This window comes from Hesperophylax consimilis, chromosome 17, assembly GCF_061612785.1.
Source record: "Hesperophylax consimilis isolate HC1 chromosome 17, BYU_Hcon_1.0, whole genome shotgun sequence".
In the NCBI taxonomy this organism is placed as follows: Eukaryota; Metazoa; Arthropoda; class Insecta; order Trichoptera; family Limnephilidae; genus Hesperophylax; species Hesperophylax consimilis.
This window is the reverse complement of record NC_142852.1, coordinates 10,361,901-10,384,033: the sequence shown is the minus strand read 5'-3', so window position 1 is coordinate 10,384,033 and position 22,133 is coordinate 10,361,901. Positions and strand designations below refer to the sequence as shown.

Genomic DNA, 22,133 nt, shown 5'->3' with positions numbered 1-22,133 from the left:
TGCAAGTGATGTTTAGTGGTAAGAAATAATACTTAAATTCATTTCTATTCATTTTGGTAGCGGCCGTTCTTCCAGTTTAGTTAATGAATCGTCGGGCGTTTTGTCACAGCAGAATATTTAAAACTGTCAATATTACATCAACCTATTTTAAGATTAGTATTTCAAATATATTTATTAAAATGATAAAAAATATACGGATAACAGTTGTTAAATCACAGGTAGATTATAACGGGATGGCGGTAGACATAGACGGTAAATAAATAAAGAGTTTTCCCAAGATAAACGACGTTTCTCTCAACCTTTAACTTCATAACTTCAAGGTTTTCTATTTTGTATTTTTGCTACGACTTGAGAAGCCAAATTTTAAAAACTGAATTCCGTTACAACTTTGTTTTGTTTCAGGGTTAAACTAATTACCAAATCCTACCAAAGCAGACCATGGATCTACTGAAGTCAAATACCATATCCATCAAGACGGAACCAGGGCTTCAGGAAGAAGGTGGAGGTGAAATTGCGTTTTCGGATTTAGATTTTGACCTCCTAGCTGTAACGACGGAATTCTTGCAATATGGAGAGAGTAGTTGGATTGCATACGTGTAAAATATAGAACTTTAAATACGGATGTCCGGAATCCATGTCTGTTTTGAAATGTCGTGCAAACAGGACACATACTTGTTTCATCCTCTCTTATAATACAAAAGGTGTATTGGGTATTTACCCTAAAATGCGTCCTTTCCGGAAACTACCAAAATCCAGCACTATTTTAACATGATTATACTATTCACAATAAGTTGTCGGTTCCTCTATTTTCCCCTAATTTTATTGGAATTTGATGTAAATAACACGTATTTTTTAAACGTTAAAAATTCATTAATATTGATTTAGAAAAAACTATTCCATTGACTTACAACTCCCTGCTTAAGGTGCACTAGAGCAGGGGTTTTCTTTCGTGTTGAATCGGTCCCTCAAGTGGACGTCTGTGGTCATTTTTATCTGATATTGACCTTTAAAATTCCAGCTTTTATTGTATCTTTATTCGTTAAAAAATTGTTTATTGTTTTTTAATTTAAAAAAATGTTTCGTTTTACATCAATGGTACGAAGATACATGGCTGGCCTTATGTGGACGCAATTGGAGCAGTTCGCTTCGGGCGTCAAATACTCAACTTAACAAATCGCCCTTGATATTATTTTTGATAAATACCGTGCTACAAAAAACCAAAAATCATAATTTTATTGATTACATTGATATCCACCCTTGGTGTATACTAATTAAGTCTGTAAGGGCAGCCAAAATTAAACTCGCGCCTTTAGCCTTTTGGTTCAGTGCTGGCCATTCAAAGATACATTCTATTTATTTTCATTTTTTATTCCAGGAAGCATTAATGTTAAAACAGTTACCATAAACGCGGATCTTGGATCCCCACAAGATGAAGCGGGGCTTACTTATATGAAAATTGACATAGACCTGCCGGATGTTAAAGAGGAATGCTTGGAACACTTTGGAAGAATAAGCAAGGAAGCAGGTAAAACCAATATTCATCGTAAACTTGAAAAATTGGGCATTTCCTATTTTTTTTACGTTTCTACGAACTTACCTCGCTTATTTACTCTAAGTTTAACAGAATCATTTTCATCCACGTAATTTTACAAATTTGTTTACAGATATTCGGACGCATTTTGTGGCAAAAGGATTCACTCCTCTCAACCGCAAGTACTCCTTCTCTCCTAAGTCAAATTTTGCCATGAATTTTCAAAAGCGAAATTCAAACGTACACATGCAGATTCACAGTAGAGAAAAACCTTTTTCATGTTCCGTGTGCAACTATGCGTGTCGTCAAAAGCGTCAGCTGAAGAGGCACATGCTGACTCACAGTGGGGAAAAAGCACTTTCATGTTCGGAGTGTGACTTTGCATGTAATCAACAGGATAAACTAAAGAGACACATGCTGATTCACAGTGGAGAAAAACCTTTTTCATGTTCCGTGTGCAACTATGCATGTTATCAAAAGTGCGACCTAACGAGCCACATGCTGACTCACAGTGAAGAAAAACTTTTTTCATGTTCCGTGTGCAAATATGCGTGCTGTAGAAAGAGTCAGCTGAAGAGGCACATGCTGACTCACAGTGGAAAAAAACCTCTTTCATGTTTGGACTGCGACTTTACAAGTTATCATCAGGGTGACCTGAAGACACACATGCTGATTCACAGTGGAGAAAAACCTTTTTCTTGTTCCCTGTGCAACTATGCGTGTAATCGAAATAGTCAACTAAAGATCCACATGCTCACTCACAGTGGAGAAAAACCTTTTTCATGTTCCGTGTGCAACTATGCATGTTATCGAAAGAGCAACCTAACGAACCACATGCTGACTCATAGTGGAGAAAAACCTTTTTCTTGTCCCGTGTGCAACTATGCGTTTCGTCAAAATGGTCAGCTGAAGACGCACATGTTGACTCACAGTGGAGAAAAAACACTTTCATGTTCGGAGTGTGACTATGCATGTAATCAACAGAATAAACTAAAAAGACACATGCTGATTCACAGTGGAGAAAAACCTTTTTCATGTTCCGTGTGCAACTATGCATGTTATCGAAAGTGTGACCTAATGAGCCACATGCTGACTCACAGTGAAGAAAAACTTTTTTCATGTTCCGTGTGCAAATATGCGTGCTGTAGAAAGGGTCAGCTGAAGAGGCACATGCTGACTCACAGTGGAAAAAAACCTCTTTCATGTTTGGAGTGTGACTATGCATGTTATCAACAGAATAAACTAAAAAGACACATGCTGATTCACAGTGGAGAAAAACCTTTTTCATGTTCCGTGTGCAACTGTGCATGTTATCAAAAGTGCGACCTAACGAGCCACATGCTGACTCACAGTGAAGAAAAACCTTTTTCATGTTCCGTGTGCAAATATGCGTGCTGTAGAAAGGGTCAGCTGAAGAGGCACATGCTGACTCACAGTGGAAAAAAACCTCTTTCATGTTTGGAGTGTGACTATGCATGTAATCATCAGAATAATCTAAAAAGACACATGCTGATTCACAGTGGAGAAAAACCTTTTTCATGTTCCGTGTGCAACTATGCATGTTATCGAAAGTGCGACCTCACGAGCCACATGCTGACTCACAGTGAAGAAAAACTTTTTTCATGTTCCGTGTGCAAATATGCGTGCCGTAGAAAGGGTCAGCTGAAAAGGCACATGCTGACTCACAGTGGAAAAAAACCTCTTTCATGTTTGGAGTGCGACTTAACAAGTTATCATCAGGGTGACCTGAAGACACACATGCTGATTCACAGTGGAGAAAAACCTTTTTCTTGTTCCCTGTGCAACTATGCGTGTAATCGAAATAGTCAACTAAAGATCCACATGCTCACTCACAGTGGAGAAAAACCTTTTTCATGTTCCGTGTGCAACTATGCATGCTATCGAAAGAGCAACCTAACGAACCACATGCTGACTCACAGTGGAGAAAAACCTTTTTCTTGTCCCGTGTGCAACTATGCGTTTCGTCAAAAGGGTCAGCTGAAGACGCACATGTTGACTCACAGTGGAGAAAAAGCATTTTCATGTTCGGAGTGCGACTATGCAAGTTATCAACACGGTAACCTGAAGACACACATGCAGACTCACAGTGAAGAAAAACTTTTTTCATGTTCCGTGTGCAACTATGCGTGTCGTCAAAAGAGTCAACTGAAGAGGCACATGCTGACTCACAGTGAAAAAAAAGCACTTTCATGTTTGGATTGTGACTATGCATGTAATCAACAGGATAAACTAAAGAGACACATGCTGATTCACAGTGGAGAAAAACCTTTATCATGTTCCGTGTGCAACTATGCATGTTATCGAAAGTGCGACCTAACGAGCCACATGCTGACTCACAGTGAAGAAAAACCTTTTTCATGTTCCGTGTGCAAATATGCGTGCTGTCGAAAGGGTCAGCTGAAGAGGCATATGCTGACTCACAGTGTAAACAAACCTCTTTCATGATAGCGACCTTACAAGTTATCATCAAGGTAACCTGAAGACACACGTGCTGATTCAGAGTGGAGAAAAACCTTTTTCATGTTCCGTGTGCAACTATTAATGTTATCGAATGTGCGACCTAACGAGCCACATGCTGACTCACAGTGAAGAAAAACCTTTTTCAAGAAAGGGTCAATTGAAGAGCCATATGAAAACCAAAAATCAAAAACCTCTTTGATGTTACGTTTGTAACAATATATGTTATCTGAAGTGCCACATGCTGACTCACAGTGGAGGAAAACATTTTTCATGTTCAAAACGCTCATCTAATGGCCCACTTGCTGACTCACAGTGGCGAAAAACCTGTTTTATGTTCCATAAGTCCACATATTAATGTTTTAAAAGGCAATCTGAAGCGCAAGCTGATTCACTGCAGAGAAAAACTTGTTCTTGTTCCTTCTTCATCTATAGATGTTCTAAAAAGCACATCAAAAAGCCACATGCTGACTCACAGTAGAGACACACCTTTTTAATTTTCCAATCGCACATTTTTAGTTTCTAGGAAAGGCTATCGTACCTCTATGTAAGATTTGACGGGTTTTCCAATAAGAGTTGTTATTTTGATATTCAATCGTAAAAGATCAATGGTTTTGTTGCTTGTGCGGCACGTAGCGCCGTCTTATTGAAAGGAAATGTTGTCCAGTTCAATACCATCCAATTCCTGCCATAAAAAAATCATTAATCACATCTCGATAGCGCAATCCATTCACTGTTACTGTTGCTCCAGCCTCATTTTCGAAAAAGTCAGGTCCACTGACTCCTCCGGACCATAAACCGCACCAAACAGTCACACGTTGAGGATAGAGATAGAAAGCCTTTTCAAAAATTACTCTTGGGTTTTCCGAGCCCCATGATTCCATGCCACAATTTTGCTTGTTGACGAAGCCACCGAGGTGGAATCGGGCCTCATCACTCAAGATGATTTTTCGATGGAATTCCGGATCATTTTCACGCATTTCAAGGACCCGTTGTTGAAGCGTGTATCATTCCATTTTTATTAATGGCTTAGTTTCTTCTTGTCAAATGTCAAAAAATGACAGCTTCAAAAGTAACATCTACCGAAATAGCGGGCTACTAAGAATAACACCTCTTATTGGAAATATTTGACATTTAATGGATCACATGCTGACCCACAGAAGAGAAAAACATTCTTTCTTGTTCCGAGTGCAACTATGCAAGTTATCAACAGTGTACCTTGAAGAGAAACTTGCTGACTTACAGCTAAGAAAAAACTTTTTCGTTTTCTGGCTGCAATTATTCATGTTCTCAAAAGAGAGGTTTGAAAAAACACCTGAATACTTACAGTGAAGACTAGTTTGTTTCATATGCAATTATGCATTTTCTCGAAGAGACTCTTAGACTGGATACTTTCTTTGTTCCTTGTGTTAACATTCTTCACGAAAACTATTTACAAATTTTTTTTTAGTTATAGACATGATGTTTCACCAGAGAGTTTCCAATAAATAAAAGATGTATCATTTGTTATGGTCAAAATATTTATTACCTTTTGATTTATTTAAATTTGTTCTGAATCGCATTGTAAAAGATTTGATTTCTTTTAAACTGAAATGTACGAATTATGTGAAAAAAAGATAATTATGTCATACTACTTACACGAATATCAAAATATATGTGAATATGTGTACATTTATGAATTTAATTATTTATTCAAATCATATAATTACACTTCTTAATTGAATGTCAAAACTATAGAATTGTAGCAGCAGCTACTAGTGCGTTCTAGAAAATTTTCTCTTTTGTTTACCCTGCGGAGATCGCACCTTGTTCCTAAGAGAATTATTTGGTAAACATAAATATATAATATAATAATGGTTATTTTATAAATAATTTTAGTGTAACACCTTCAAAAATTCCAAAAGAAGATATTATCACCGCAGTAGAATCATCCATCTCAAAACTTCCCCTAAAGAAAGCCGAAATAATCCGACAAGAAACTTGCCATATTCTTAGAAAAGCCGTTCAACCCAAGAAAAATATTACACTAGAAGAATCTAAAGCCCTTAAGGCACTTCGTTTGAATAAAGAAATTATAGTCTTACCGGCAGATAAAGGCAACGCGACAGTAATAATGAATACAAGCGATTATAGCTCAAAAATGCGCGAAATTTTACTTGATCCTGTTTACAAAGTAAATAAAAATGACCCCACTACATATCTTGAGAAAACAACAAAAAGTAAAATCATGGCTTCTGAACTCGATGATGAACTCAAGAAGATACTTCCCCCCGAGAGAAAAGTCATCACGCTGTCCAAAAATGTATGGTCTTCCAAAGATTCATAAACCTAACGCACCCCTCAGGCCTATTGTTAGCTCGTGTGGTTCACCCACCCAGAAATTAGCAAAATTTCTAGCCCAACGCTTTCAGCCTTTTGTTGAAAAAGCTGATTCTTACGTGCGTAATGCTGAGCACTTTACTTCAATAATTTCTAATATAACTCTAAAAAAAGGGGACATTTTAGTTAGCTTCGATGTAGTCTCTTTGTTTACAAAAATACCAATCATTGAAGCAATAGAGTTAATTAAAACAAAACTAGACGTTCCTGCTGATTTTATCACTTTGACGGAACATTGCCTTAAAAATACCTACTTTCAGTTTAAGGGACAAATACATAAACAAATCCTTGGGGCTCCCATGGGTTCCCCCCTTAGCCCGGTAATCGCTAATATTTACATGATGTACTTTGAAATAAAGGCACTAGAGAGCGCTCCTCTGAAACCTTCACTATGGCGTCGGTACGTAGATGATACCTTCATTATTTGGCAACACGGAATTAAAGAATTAAATAACTTTCTTATTCATTTGAACAGTATCCACGAAGATATTAAATTTACCATGGAAATCGAAGAAAACGATTGTCTCCCATTTCTCGATATTTTAGTTAAAAAGAAAAATAACGGCAGCCTTAGCCATACCGTATATCGTAAACCGACACATACAAATAGATACTTAAACGCTAACTCAAATCACAATCCATCTCAACTATCATCAGTTATAAATACCTTAGTTACCCGATCACAACGACTAGCGGACAAAGATCATATTCACGAAGAACTAGATCTTCTTAGTAGCGCTCTTCAAGCAAATGGCTTCTCCAAATATTTAATTGACAAATCCATAAATAGACGCAAAAAAACTGATCCTGAAACGGAAGAAGAACCCCCCCTTTCTATAGTGATTCTCCCATACATCAAAGGCTCAACAGATAAAATTAGTCGTATCCTCAAAAGCAATAAAATCAAAACAATTTATAATTCGGAAAATAAAATCTCATCTCTATTAAGAAGTCCGAAAGACCACATTTCACTTGAGTCTCATGGTATTTATAAAATACCTTGTGGGGCATGTGAAAAGGTGTATATTGGACGGTGTAACAGAAAAATATCATGTAGAATTGCAGAACACAAGGTGGATGTCACTAATAAACGCTTAACTTCATCCATAGTGCAACATGTCCTTAATGAAGGTCATAAAATGGACTTTAATAGTACCACAACAATAGCTAGCATATACAATGAGCCAAAAAGAATTTAAGGCGAAGCAATTGAAATTCATAAACAAAAAAAAATATGAATACCAGAAATGACTCAATTAGAATTCCCAACACCTGGAAAGTTATAATTGACCAAAATAACCCAAAACCGGCATTTCCAAAATTCTCAGAAACACTTCCAACAAGTTCAAAGCAACCCAATCAGGTCGCTACACGCATACTGCTTGATATTGCCAACCCCGCCCCCACCCCCTCTACCGTCAAATCACTATCAACACGCATACTTCGTCCTAGACATAAGAATTGATAAGCACCCACTTGTATCTTGACTTCTGGACCGAACAGACACGCGAAAGCGTTCAGTTTGAGACGAAATTCAAGACATAAGGCCTCTGAAGATGGACAGTGAGATCTGTCCGAAACGTCAGAAATTAAAAAGTCCTTTTAAGGACTGCTTTACGCGGGTAAACCGAGAACATTATTCTACATCTTACACCCGTGAAAACCTTAACCATAACATATATGTATATATATACGTATATATATATATATATATTTATCCCCTCTCGTACTATGTTGATCTCGCGCGACGGTACGCCAGGTATTTGTTGATCCGTTTGCATTTGTTGATCCACCCCGGATATGTTGATCCATTACCCAAGCTGGCATACATATGTAAATCCCTACAGATCAACTTGTGTCATCGAGATTTAGCTGTAAGCCACGCCCATTTTTCGGTCGCTTATATATTTCTGACAAACTTGACGGCTTGCATGCGTTGTAACTTAACCGCCAATTTCGCGCGCGTTGTCGTACTTTTTAGATCCTGTTAGTACATCCATATTCTATGAAAATGACTTTATACTTACAGAGGATAGACTGCCTCACGAGTATTTATATTGAAATGGAACTTTCGCAAACGTCAAATCCATGCTAAAAAAATCTTTTGAACTTGATTAAACAAAAATTGTAAATTTAATACATCATTTACTACGTTTCGTGACTTAGCAGGGGTGCTCGGGTTCATAGGGTGAGGTTTTTCTGAGTCATTTTATAAGAGAAATTTTGAACTTTGATTGAATAAAATTTTATTTTAATGTATCTTTTACCATCTCTCCCGACGTAAGTTTCTTGTAATGATTAAGTTGAAACAAAGCGTAATATCCATAATATGTGCCTATTAAAATTGCGGCGATTAGATTGGTGAGAATTAAATTTTACAAATTTTAAATTATGATTGCTAAAAAATCTATTCTAATTTGTTTATTACTAAACATGGCTAAAGTCATTTCAAGCTACGATTCCAACCAACGATGTTTTAGTATATGTTCGTCAATCAACAGGAACCATAATGTCTGTACATCAGAGCCCTCGAGAACTATTACAATTATGTGTACCGCCGCCCCGGGAACCATTTATTAGATAACCAACACCCCTACCATAGGTCACCGTCAACGTTTAGCGAGATTGTTGTTTATTTCTTATATTTTTTACAACATATCCACTCAGGAGGCCCTGAGGAAAATCGTAACCCTCAGGGCCTATGTCATCTTTGTGAATGCTGTGTTGGGGGAATTTTGAAGGAAAGGAAGGAGAGTGGGTTCTGGGAAGTAAATAGGTATGATGGGTGGGTAGTAATCTGGGGTTCAGTGTGATTGAGTGATATACATAAGAATCCAACTCTCCTACTGCGTTGCAAGGCGATGCGTTGAAAGAGGACTAATCGATCCGGCCCACCACGCAGTTATTAGGCAGGCGCATCCGCCGCCAAGCCCCTCACATACCTCACCCCATAAACTCGGGCACACCTGATAAGTCACCAAACATATCCAACAACTTGGGGAGACCTATGGCAGAAGTGTAGGTTATCCAATAAATGGTTCCCGGGGCGGCGGTGCACATACCCTCCTCCCAAATTCTAATAAACGTCTACTTTCAAATGTAAAACATAATTTAAAACGTTCCTAAATGACGGCCTCCGTTATCGAGGGGTAAGGCTATCGACTAGCAATCCGAAGGTCACGGGCTCAAATAAATTTTACTAAAATTAATTTGTACTATTTTACAATTAGTGTTTGGCAACCAGATCTGAAGAGCCAAGTACTCTCCCAACTTCCTCATCTCCTTCGAGGTTCACAATATCTTCAGTCTCACAACAACCCCAATTGAGGATGCCATAGTCTCACTGGCTCCAGACGGGAGCAGTTGGGACTCTGGTGTGGTATTCAAAACTACAAATCTACAGCTAATTTCGAGAAGTTGAATAAAGTGTTTTTAGCTCGGCAAAATGGCAAAATTTCAATATTATTGTAACAATAGCAATATTATTATTGTAGACTAATATGTATTAGACATTAATACATCAATGAATAACATTCATTTTACATGACCACCCAATGAGAAGCTGATTTTTTTCACAGTTTGTCTAGAACCAAACACGTGCATGTTATACTAATACCAGCTAGAGGAGAGCGTAAAACACTTCAATATTTTTTTTTATTTAAATATTGATAATTCTTCGATGCTTCATAATAATGTTTCATAAAAAAATACAAATCAAATCACACCACATCCAGACAAAGAAGCCGATATGTTTTTATACACAAAAAAGGTTTATTTGGATATTCTCTGTATTAAAACTAATTTCGTTAAAAAATAATACTTTATTGTGAATTTGATCAGACCTAACTTCGTTGTTAAGATAATGCAGCTGCGTTGCGTCCGGCCGGGATATATCCATGCCGGCGTTCTTTTGTTATAACGACACCCTGATTAGAATACATTTAATTGTTTTGTCTTTGATTTTATAAATATTTTTAATAAATTAAAAACGGCTATGGAATTCCACGTTTTGCCACCGCGTTTCCGGTTACTATTGATTACTTAACACGGCTAAATATTTCAAAACGACTTATTAACGATTCCAGAAAAATTTTTTTTTATAAACTGCCTATAAACTACGTTTTATTACTTATCCACTGGAGCGATCTCTGTCATATTTAAGAGCGGTCGGTGGCCGAGTTGACATCGCGTTTGGGTCCCACCCAGGCGCGGCGTAGTGTGTTCAATTCCTGGGCTGGCTAAGTCCTCCATCACAACACAAGCAACATATTCAGCTGACTGTGGTGGTAGTAGGAGATTTTCAAATATTGCCAGGTTATTCGAAACCCGGGAATGTATGTCTTTCTTTTAAAAAAGTAGTTTATATTGTTTCCGTTTTAATGTTTTCGGGGGATAATTATACCAGTACAACTCAATTACTGTCAAACTTGTTGTAAAATCAGATATGAGCGCATCAGCAGAATGCTGCCTGCTCATTACATAATAATAATAATAATAATAATTGACCCCGTACTACAAATAAACCCAAGTTTTTTTAAAGTTTCTGTGAGTACAGCTCCCAAGTCTTGCTCAAGTGCATGTCCGTCCGTAACACTTAGTCAATGTAATTATTTGTTCGTTGTCCTCTTTCCTAATGTGAAGTTTATATTTTGATTTTAATTAATATATTTACACGTTGTTTGGGGTAAAGTTTTATCTCATTCATAAAAAAAAACTTTTTCTTCTTCTGTTTTTATCGAGATTAAAGCAAACTATGATATTAACATATATTTGTTTTTCTTTTTTTATTACATCAAGTAGTTACGGTTCGTGATTAAACAGATTTTCTTGAGGATATATAGTGTATTACGTTAAAAATAATTAAAATTTTGAAGAGTAAGTTTAAACTAATCCTAACTAAATTAAACTAATACTAACCCCGGGGTCGGGGTCATTGCAGCATTTCACTCAATTGGTTTATGAGAATATAGCTTAATTTATATGAGATTGAAAAAAAATCATATACGAATTTGGTGGGCAGTTAAATTGTCTGACGTTGATTATAAGTATTTTTTTCGTAAACTTTATATGCAAGACGTAGAAAATGTTAAAGTCAAATTGGTTCAATTGGCTTTGGTCTCCTCTACCGATGAAGCAAGTGATTTCATTGTATTTCATTAATATTCATTGGGCCTCTGTGAAAAATTCTTCACATAAAATATAATCGAAAAAATTGATTAAATATAATTGCATTTGTAACCACCTTGTGGTGTTTTTTTAGTATATTTCACTCAAAGATGCCGACTTCCGGTCATATTGTTTAAATAATATTAAATGTGAGATAATTCTTTTAAATAAGAAGATTTAATTTTATTTAGAGAACTTTAAAATATAACGATTTCCGGTAAGATGTGACAATAATTTAAACAGAATATTAATATTTAAAAAATAATGTTTATTCGATTTGAATGATTTATGCCAATCATTGGGACTTTCTTTTCAAGAGTTATGTGATTATAAAGTTTAAGATTTTTTTTAAATCCTAATAAAAAGTGATAATCGATAAAAATTGTGTGAATTCATTAGATATAACTTATAATATAGATCATTTTGTATGTCTCCATATTCAAATTCGGAGGTATGACTTTTTTATGTGACACATCTCACTAGAGCGCCCCTGTCTTTACACGTTAAATACAGAGAAACTATGTCGCCACCCAGTTGGGCAGCGTTATGGGGCGGGTTAAGGTAGGGTCTGTAGGAATGAATTTATTAATGCGGGTCTTAAAGAGGCCCGGATTATATGGAGGAGGAAAAACAGATGCCGATAGCTCGTTCCACATGCGAGCCGACTTACGATAAAACGAGTTGGAGAAACGACCCGTTCATATATAAACAGGCTCTAATAAAATACCCCTAGAATAGACACAGCATACGCACATTTCGTCAAACATGATTTTACCGCACATATGCCTCAGGGATCTCATTTCTACAGTATTCAGTCTACTTTCAGCCTTCTTCTGCCAGTTTCATGCTCACTTCCACATATTAGGGTAGGTACCAGCACTCCATTGTGGACTTGCCGGATCGAAAGAGACTGGTTGAGGGATACCTTTTGGCCATAAAAATCTAAAATGGCGGCAAAAGGAATAATGTTATATGGTATATTTTGAACTTCTTACCACCTCTCCTGATTACGCTTCGTGACTTAGTAGGGGTGGCCGGGTTCTTGATTATAATGGGTAATTATTTAAAATGGGTAATCAATGGATGATTGAACGCGGTTGGAGATAGCAAAAAACTGTCCAAAGAAGCTAGCAGTCCACAATGGAGTGCTGGTACCTACCCTAATATATGGAAGTGAGGCATGGAACTGGCAGAAGAAGGCTGAAAGTACACTGAATACTGTAGAAATGAGATCCCTGAGGCATATGTGCGGTAAAATCATGTATTACGAAATCTATTCTACAGGTATTTTATTAGAGCCTGTTAAAAGGAGCTAGCAGCATTGATCCCCGGTGCACGTGCGTGATACTCGACGGTCACGAGCGGAACGCACGTTCACAATAAAGTTGATGTTGTCTTTATGAGAACGGGTCGTTTTTCCAACTCGTTTTTGCGTAAGTCCGCTCGTGTGTGTGTTTTTTCCTCCATATAATACCGTGCACCTGCTTGATACTTGGCGGACACGAGCGGAACACAGGTTCACAGTAAAGTTGATGTTATCTATATATGAACGGGTCGTTTCTCCGACTCGTTTTACCGTAAGTCGGCTCGCATGTGGAACGAGCTATCAGCATCTGTTTTTACTCCTCCATATAATTCGCGCCCCTTTCAGATCCGCATTAATAAATTCATCCCTACAGCCCCTACCTTAACCCGCCTTATAACGCTGCCCAACTGGGTCACGACATAGTTTCTCTGTATTTAGAGTGTAAAGACAGGGGCGCTCTTGTGATAGGTGTCACATAAAAAAATCATATTTGCGAATTTGAATATAAAGACATACAAAATGATCATTGTTGGGCAGCGTTATGAGGCGGGTTAAGGTAGGGGCTGTAGGAATGAATTTATTAATGCTGGTCTTTAAGAGGCGCGAATTATATGGAGGAGGAAAAACAGATGCTGATAGCTCGTTCCACATGCGAGCCGACTTACGGTAAAACGAGTCGGAGAAACGACCCGTTCATATATAGATAACATCAACTTTACTGTGAACCTGTGTTCCGCTCGTGTCCGTCGGGTATAAAGCACGTGCACGGTGCACCGGGGATCAATGCTGCTTCTCCTTTTAACAGGCTCTAATAAAATACCTGTAGAATAGACACAGCATACGCACATTTCGTCATACATGATTTTACCGCACATATGCCTCAGGGATCTCATTTCTACAGTATTCTGTCTACTTTCAGCCTTCTTCTGCCAATTCCATGCCTCATTTCCATATATTAGGGTAGGTACCAGCACTCCAATGTGGACTGCTAGCTTCTCTTCTTTGGACAGTTTTTAGTTAGCTCCAACCGCGTCCAATCATCCATTAATTACCCATTATAACCAAGAACCCGGCCTCCCCTACTAAGTCACGAAGCGTAATCAGGAGAGATGGTAAAAGATACAGGTTCAAAGTTTCCTACGTAACATTATCCCTTTTGCCGCCATTTTGGATTTTTATGGTCGAAAGGTATCCCTCAACCAGTTTCTTTTTCGATCCGGCCCGCCACGCAGTAGATGGGCAAACGCATCCGCCGCCAGGACTTAGACAAACCTCACCCTATGAACCCGTGTACCCCTGCTAAGTTATGATTTTTTTATGGATTTGTTTTTGCGAAATTTTCGTTTCAATCTAAATACGCATACATTTCTTATAAACAATTCAAGCAACACACGTCATTTTGATTTGAAACGGTACCATCTCACAGTCATTTCATGCGATATTCGACTCTAGAGACTAATACTTTGGGTTCAATATCACAAAAGATTACGGAATCACATAAAACCTTGTGATGAACAGTCCACCGATTGCCCCTTGATTGGTTCATTTAGTAAAACCATATATAGGGACACAGATCAACTTTGTCTAATAACTTCTTACCTGGATCAACATACTACGGGAATAGATCAATATATATGAGATCAACATAAGTATGCCAATTTGGGTAGATCAACATAAATTATGCATCCGATTTCCATACAAAATTTGAAAATTTTATTAACAGTATATCAAATGGTTTTTCTGGCAAACTGGCAACATTGATAATTATTGTACCACTGTTGTCAGTTCATACAGATGTATTCCATAATAGCCAAGTTATTTGGTGTTAAAGGTGGATCAACTTAGTCTAGCAACTTCTTACTGGATCAACATACTACGGGAAGAGGACAATATTAAAATATTCCACTACTTGATAAAAAAAACTTCAACAGGGTATGCTTATATATTGAAATCGATGTACTAAATATATCAACAACATCGTAGTATTTGTTTCCTAGCTGTTGAATCCGCCGCATAGGAGTGTGATATTGGGACGTTGATATAGAATTGCTCTAATAATATGGTAGGTACTGTCTTGTAACCGACCTGCTTGGAGTATGAAAAGAGATTAGGTACATATAATCAATCAGGAATATCAAACATTGAATTAATAATTTTATACAAACAGGTTATATGCATTATATAGGAAATACTAACAGTATATAGATGTAATGCATCATAAAGTAGGTCCAAAATAGATATATGCATACATAAATGTAAAATTGTGATTACAAGTATAATAAATTATAACAATTATTTTATAAGCAATAATTATTAGCCTGAAACACTCATCCACATTGAAAAATCTCCTGATAAAAGATACATGACGCCAACGGGACTTGAACCCGTCTCCTTTCGATTTCCGGTCGACAGCTCTGACCACTGAGCTATCGCGGCTCATCTCTTATCCCCGAAATAATTCAATATATATCAGTGTTTCATTCAACAATTACTGCTTGTTACATTTTTTTCCCCTATATATATAATAAATTATATTTAAAAATAATTAAAAAAAAAAAAAAAACACTAAATGCTTAACAATATTAGTAAAACGTATGAGTAACATACAAAATAGAAATTAAAACAACACTACATATAAGACAAAACACTTAAACTACGTTACCAATGCTATTCTAATTTTTAGGATTCAACAAAGTGCTGGTAAAGATTATGCTTAGTTCTATAAATGGAGTCAGTAAATATATCAATAGCACCCCCATACTTGTTGCCCAGATCATGCATCCTATTGGTCAGTGAGTGTGTCTGTGTTCTTATGTTATCGTCAATTTACCTTAACGACTTTTATATAAAATACCGCTTCTACGTGGTTAATCAATGGTAAATTCGTTATTTTTACGGTAAATGCATTTTTAATTTAAAAAATATGTTTCGTTTCGTATCGATGATCAATGTGCTAATTATTGTTTTGTTTTTCCAGGTAGCTTTAATGTGGGGACTGTTACCATCAAGGTGGAACAAGGACCCCAAGAAGAAGATAAAAGAGGATGTCGAAATATGGAAATTAATATAGACCTGCCGGATGTTAAAAAGGAATGCTTAGAACGTTTTGAAAAAATTGCCCAAACAGCAGGTAAAACCGACTTTTATTATATAATTTATCAATTCGTGCTTTCCTATTTTATGAACAAATTTTTACGTTTTTTCTTTGTGTAGGTGATAAAACTTGTTGAGCCTTAATCGCCTTTTTTCACAGATTTGAAGACACATCCTGTGGAAAAACGATCATCCTGTCCTCATTGTAACTACTCCTGCTCTTATAAGTCTATTTTGACAAGACACATGCTGACTCACAGTAGAGAAAAACCTTTTTCATGTTCCCAATGCAACTATTCATGTTCCCATAAGAGTAATTTCACAAGACACATTCTTACCCACAGTGGAAAAAAACCATTTTCTTGTTCCGAATGCAACTATTCGTGTACTGAAAAGGGTAGTCTGACGAGCTACATACTGACCCATAGTGTAGAAAAACCTTTTTCATGTTCCCAGTGCAAATATTCATGTTCTCATAAGAGTAATTTGACACGACACATACTTACCCACAGTGGAGAAAAACATTTTTCATGTTCCCAGTGCAAGTATTCATGTTCTCAAAAGAGTAATTTGACAAGACACATGCTAACCCACAGTGGAGAGAAACCTTTTCCTGTTCCAAGTGCAACTATTCATGTACTCTAAAAGGTAGTCTGTTGAGCCACATACTGACCCACAATAGAGAAAAACCTTTTCCATGTTCCCAGTGCAACTATTTATGTTCTCATAAAAGTAATTTGACAAGGCCCATGCTTAAACACAGTGGAGAAAAACCTTTTATACGTTCCGAATGCAATTATTCATTTTCTCGAAAGGAAGCTTTGACAAGTCACATGCTGACGCAGACTAGAGAAGAACCTTTTTCATGTTCCGAGTGCAACTATTCCATTTCTCTTAGGGTTACTTGACGACACACAGTGGAGAAAAGCCTTTTTCATGTTCCGAGTGCAAATGAAGATTGGAAGGAACACATGATTACCAACAACTGAAAAAAAAACATGTTGCCATTGTAATATATAGTTGTTTGTTTTGATAACTAAAGTGATTTTTTTATTTGTTTAACTTTGTTTATTGAAAAATAAAAATAAAAGTTGAATCCTGATTGGCTATCATTCATTAAACCAATAAAAAAGATGCCTCAAAACAAGTGTGTTTTGTTATATTCTTATATTATCAAGTCAAGACAAGGCGTGGAGAAACCAGTATAATTATTATTGGTTTAACTAAAAGCTATAAAATACATTATTTTCTATTTTCTGGAACACAAATACTTACTTTTCAATATTGTCTATTTGACAAAAAGTCTTTTGTAAATAAAATGTGCGTATTAAGTGAGTCCCTATTTTCAATATATTTACAAAAATCTGTTCACAAGCGCGGCCTCATAATAAAGTAAGGAAGTGACATTTTTTTCAGATCTTTGTTTTCTGTACCCACTTGAATGAATTAATTAAAATATATTTATAGACTATGACTTATTATGTCTTTGTTATTTGCACAACCTTACTTAGTGGACAAACATGCTTTCGTCATCTGCCAATCGTTTCATCCTGTTTCTAAGAGCTAATTTTACATAATATCCCTTGTACTGTTTACCCCACGCCTTTAAATTTATCATCCCATCAAATGAATGATGTTTGTTGGAATTGGGCGACCATACATGTAAGTTTGAAATATGGTATGAAAGAATGAAAAAAGGGAGACCAATCACTCTCGACAAAGAAGCACACATCATAATCTAGAATTCAAGCACAACACAATCACATGAGTTCCACCGCGATACCCCGAGGTAATAATTGTGGCCACAACACAACGAATGTATAAGCACTTTCAATATAGGCGAAAATACAATACATGCACATCTGACATGGTTTTTCGGGACTGTCGATTTGTTAGGTTTGTTGTTGAATATACTCAAATTTAAAGAAAAGGTTTTAAAAACAATGTCAATGGACGAAAAAGTTATGGGACAGTAAGTTGTAGACAAGTGCGCAGTACTGTAACTTGGATTGGTCTCGTCGAAAGAGAATCACAAAGAAATTGCTCTCTGCAAGTGTCGATACTTGCATATAAATACACAAAGAAAATATTTGCATAACAGCGTCAAAACCAACAAAAAATTTACTTGCAAATATCACGAACATGTTCACATTAAAACTCAAAATTATTTAGTTGCAAACAACATTATTATTTTTTTCTGTTGAAACTCGAAACACAAATGAAAATATAATTAAAATTATTTATTACCCTTATCAAATCAATAATTAAACAGGTAAAATAATGGAACTGTTTTGTTGAGACTTTGAGGCAGAACTAACATTCACTCGCGTGGAATGACTCGCAAATTGTGCTGAATATGAAATGTTCTTAAAAATCATTATTCTTAGTAACGATCGTTCTTAATAATAACCGTTCTTATTAATTACCGTGATTAATTATCATATTATGATGAATATGTATGTTACGCTAGACAAAGTGGCAGTATTTGTGAGGGTGGCAGTGAAATTAAACATTTGTAAATTTAAGTGCAAAAAGAGTATTGTCATTGTAACCCAAAATCAACTTTGGTGAAAACATACAATAACCATAGACAATACAAAACTATTTCGCCATAGACAATTTACATAAATTAATATATACTTAGGGGCATTTTTGTTCCAACATTAATAAAAATATAATTAATAAACCAAAAAAAAAGAAATAGAAAATGGCAAATACAAGAGGAAAGGGAGTTATAACGGAAACCGAAGAAAAATTTAACATTGATAAAATTATACAGATTTTTGAAAAAAAATTTGAATCCATGAAAAAAGAAATTATATCAAAAATTGAAAAACAAACCCAGGACACTCAAAAAAGCATTGATTTTATGAGTAGTCAGTACGATGAACTAATAAAAAAACTAGAAATAACAATTCTACAAAAAAAAAAAATTGAAAATTATTTTGATAGCATAAAAAAGGAACACCAGGAAAAGAATATCATTATTAAACAACTTGAAATAAAAATTTCAGACCTCGAATACAAATCTCGGTCTAATTTCTTAGAAATAGCGGGCATTCCCCAAAAAAATGGAGAGCAGCAGATGGAGATAGTAAAAAGAGTTGCGGCGGCGGCAGGAATGGAAATCCAGCACAATGATATAATTGATATAAAAAGGACACATGATAGAAGGAACAATGCGCCACCGAAACTGCTAGTGGAATTTGCGGAAAAAAAGACAAGAGACAATCTTCTTTCTAAAAGGAAAAATATTAATTATGCAGCTATAAAAGATATCTCCACCGAACCAATCTATATTGCAGAGGAATTGAGCCCATATCAAAGGGAACTGCTCTGGAAAACGAAAAAATCTGCCAATGAAAAAATGTACTCCTACGTTTGGTTCAAAGATGGAAAAATAATGACGCGAAGAATGCCAAACGAAAAAATAATTTATATAAAACATGTAGATGATATAAAAAATATTGTATAACAAAAGGGCACAAAAACGATTACGAAAAAAATATAAAAATGGCTGACATTATATTAACCTCGGAACCAAATGATCTATCGAATTTAAATAACAACTCTTTCAATATACTACACAAAAACATAAGAAGCATAAGAAAAAATTTTGATGAATTGCAAATTTTATTGAAATATTTAAAAGTTAATTTTCAAATAATAATACTTACTGAATGTTGGTTAAATCATAAATACATGAAATTGGAAATTGCTGGATATACAACCTACTCAAGTTTGAATAACAAAAAACAAAACGATGGTGTAATTATATACATTAAAAACGAAATAAAAGCCGAAGTTGAAGAAATTACTATCACAAATGCCAATTGTTTAAAAATTAAAATCAGTAAAGAAAAAGCTATATTAGCAATCTATCGATCGCCCTCAACAAGAAACATCGACCCATTCCTTAAATCCGTAGACAAGGAACTCTGCCTTCTTAAAGAAACGAAAAACATATTTATTATTGGAGATGTAAATATAAATATTTTAGAAAATGGACACCCTAAGCGAATTCAATATCTGCAGATGCTAGCATCCCATGGACTGGAAAGCTTAATAAATGTTCCTACTCGAAAAGTGGACAACAGTGAAAGTTGCATAGACCATATAATGAGTAAAACAAAAGACATTACTCAAACTGTTGTATTTAATTCAACTATAACCGATCATTATACAACTATGCTTTCAATAAAAATAAACAAGTCAAATAAAATGAAGAAAAAACCATTAACAACAGAAAAAACAGAAACCAACTGGAATATCATTAAACATAATCTACAATGTACCGATTGGAAAAAACTGCAAAGTATGAACAATACAAATGATGCATGGAATTATTTCATAGAACTTCTTCAGAATAACATACTATCTAATACCACAAAAATTAATAAGAAAATCTCACACAAAAATGTACATATTAAACCATGGATTACACAGAATGTTATAAACTGCATAAGAAAAAGAGACGAGTTACACAAGAAACTTAAAAAAATTCCATACGATATACACATGTTAAGATACTACAAAAGATACAGAAACATTTGCAAAAAAGTTATTATGTGTACAAAAGAAACCTACTATAAGAAAAAAATTGTAGATTGTAAACAAAATCCCAGGAAAATGTGGCAAATAATAAATGAAATAACCAGTTCTAAATCTGCCAACGTTACATCAATTGACGTGCTGAATATAAACAATGTTCCCAGGACATACGCTGATAATCCTGACCAAATACTTGAATACGTCAATAATTTTTTCATAAATATAGGATCAAATCTAGCAAAGCAAGTTACAAAATGTAATGAAGATGTACAAATAAACGAACCACCTGAGCAAGGAAATCAGCTCAATTTTAAACAAATTACAGCTGACGATATCAAAAACACAATTTATTCTTTAAAATCAAATATTTCTTCAGGGGAGGACACAATCTCAACCAACGCAATAAAATATCTCTGTAAAGAACTTATCGAACTACTTACATACTTAGTCAACATGTCTATAACGAATAGCATATTCCCTACAGCCCTCAAAAAAGCGATTGTTATACCAATATTTAAACAAGGATGTAAAAATGACATAAACAATTACCGACCAATAAGCCTACTAAATACATTTTCAAAAATATTGGAAAGAATACTAAAAAAACAACTCTTATCCTACTTAGAAGACAATAAAAAATTATCAAAAACTCAGTATGGATTTAGGGAGAACTTAAGTACTAGTGACGCCATAGAAAAAATTACCGATATGATCACCAAAAGTTTAGACAGTGGAGAAAAAACTTTGGCAATCTTCATAGACTTACAAAAGGCTTTTGACACAATAGATCCCAAAATACTTTTTTCAAAACTTTCAAAAATTGGTATGTCATGTACAACACTAAACTTACTAAAAAGCTATATGACGGAGCGTACACAGAGCGTCCAAATTAATAAGAGAAAAAGCAAACCTCTCCTAATCAACCATGGAGTACCACAAGGAAGCGTACTAGGTCCGATATTATTTTTAATATACATTAATGATATCTGTAACCTAGAAACAAGAGGAAAAATCATTAGTTTTGCTGATGACACAGTAATTTTATTTAAAGAAAAAGATTGGATAAATACCTACAAAGAAGCTGAACACGGACTTGGTCTCCTGCAAAACTGGCTTAAAAGAAACTCCCTGACGCTTAATGTCAATAAAACAAAATATCTGACATTTTCTAAAACAGCCAGAGGGCAGCCGTCAGAGGACCTTAATCTCAAATTACATTCATGCCAAGGAATTTATCAAAAAATCAAGGCTTATCATGCCTCTGTCCCACTATAGCACACTCCAAAAGCATCAAATATCTTGGAATTGAAATTGATAATAATCTCCGTTGGAACTCACATATAGATGTAATTACAAAAAAACTAACCAGGTACATATACTTCTTTAGAAACATTCGCAATATCCTCAATATAAACGATATTAACCTTTCCTCATCTGTGGTGTGTATTTACTACACATTGCTTCTAATAACTTTAATAACTCTATAAATATAATAAATTCTGGGTTCAGATTAAAGGTATTCCTCCGTTATACATTTATGCACTGAATTAAAAAATAATATATTACATTGTTTTCAAATTCAATTAAAAATCAGAGTTTTTTGTTAAAAATCGGGAACAAATACACCAA

The 22,133-nt window shown here is 35.4% G+C and overlaps 1 protein-coding gene across 1 annotated transcript; it reads left to right on the top strand.

Annotated features, from left to right (window-relative positions):
* On the top strand, positions 1–15,930 carry LOC149415956 (uncharacterized). Its single transcript, XM_089641773.1, has 5 exons — positions 1–18; positions 403–505; positions 1,376–1,525; positions 1,665–1,771; positions 15,838–15,930. The coding sequence occupies exons 2-5, from the start codon at positions 439–441 to the stop codon at positions 15,928–15,930; spliced, it is 417 nt and encodes a 138-aa protein (XP_089497899.1). The 5' UTR covers positions 1–18; positions 403–438.
* The last annotated feature ends 6,203 nt before the right edge of the window (positions 15,931–22,133 follow it).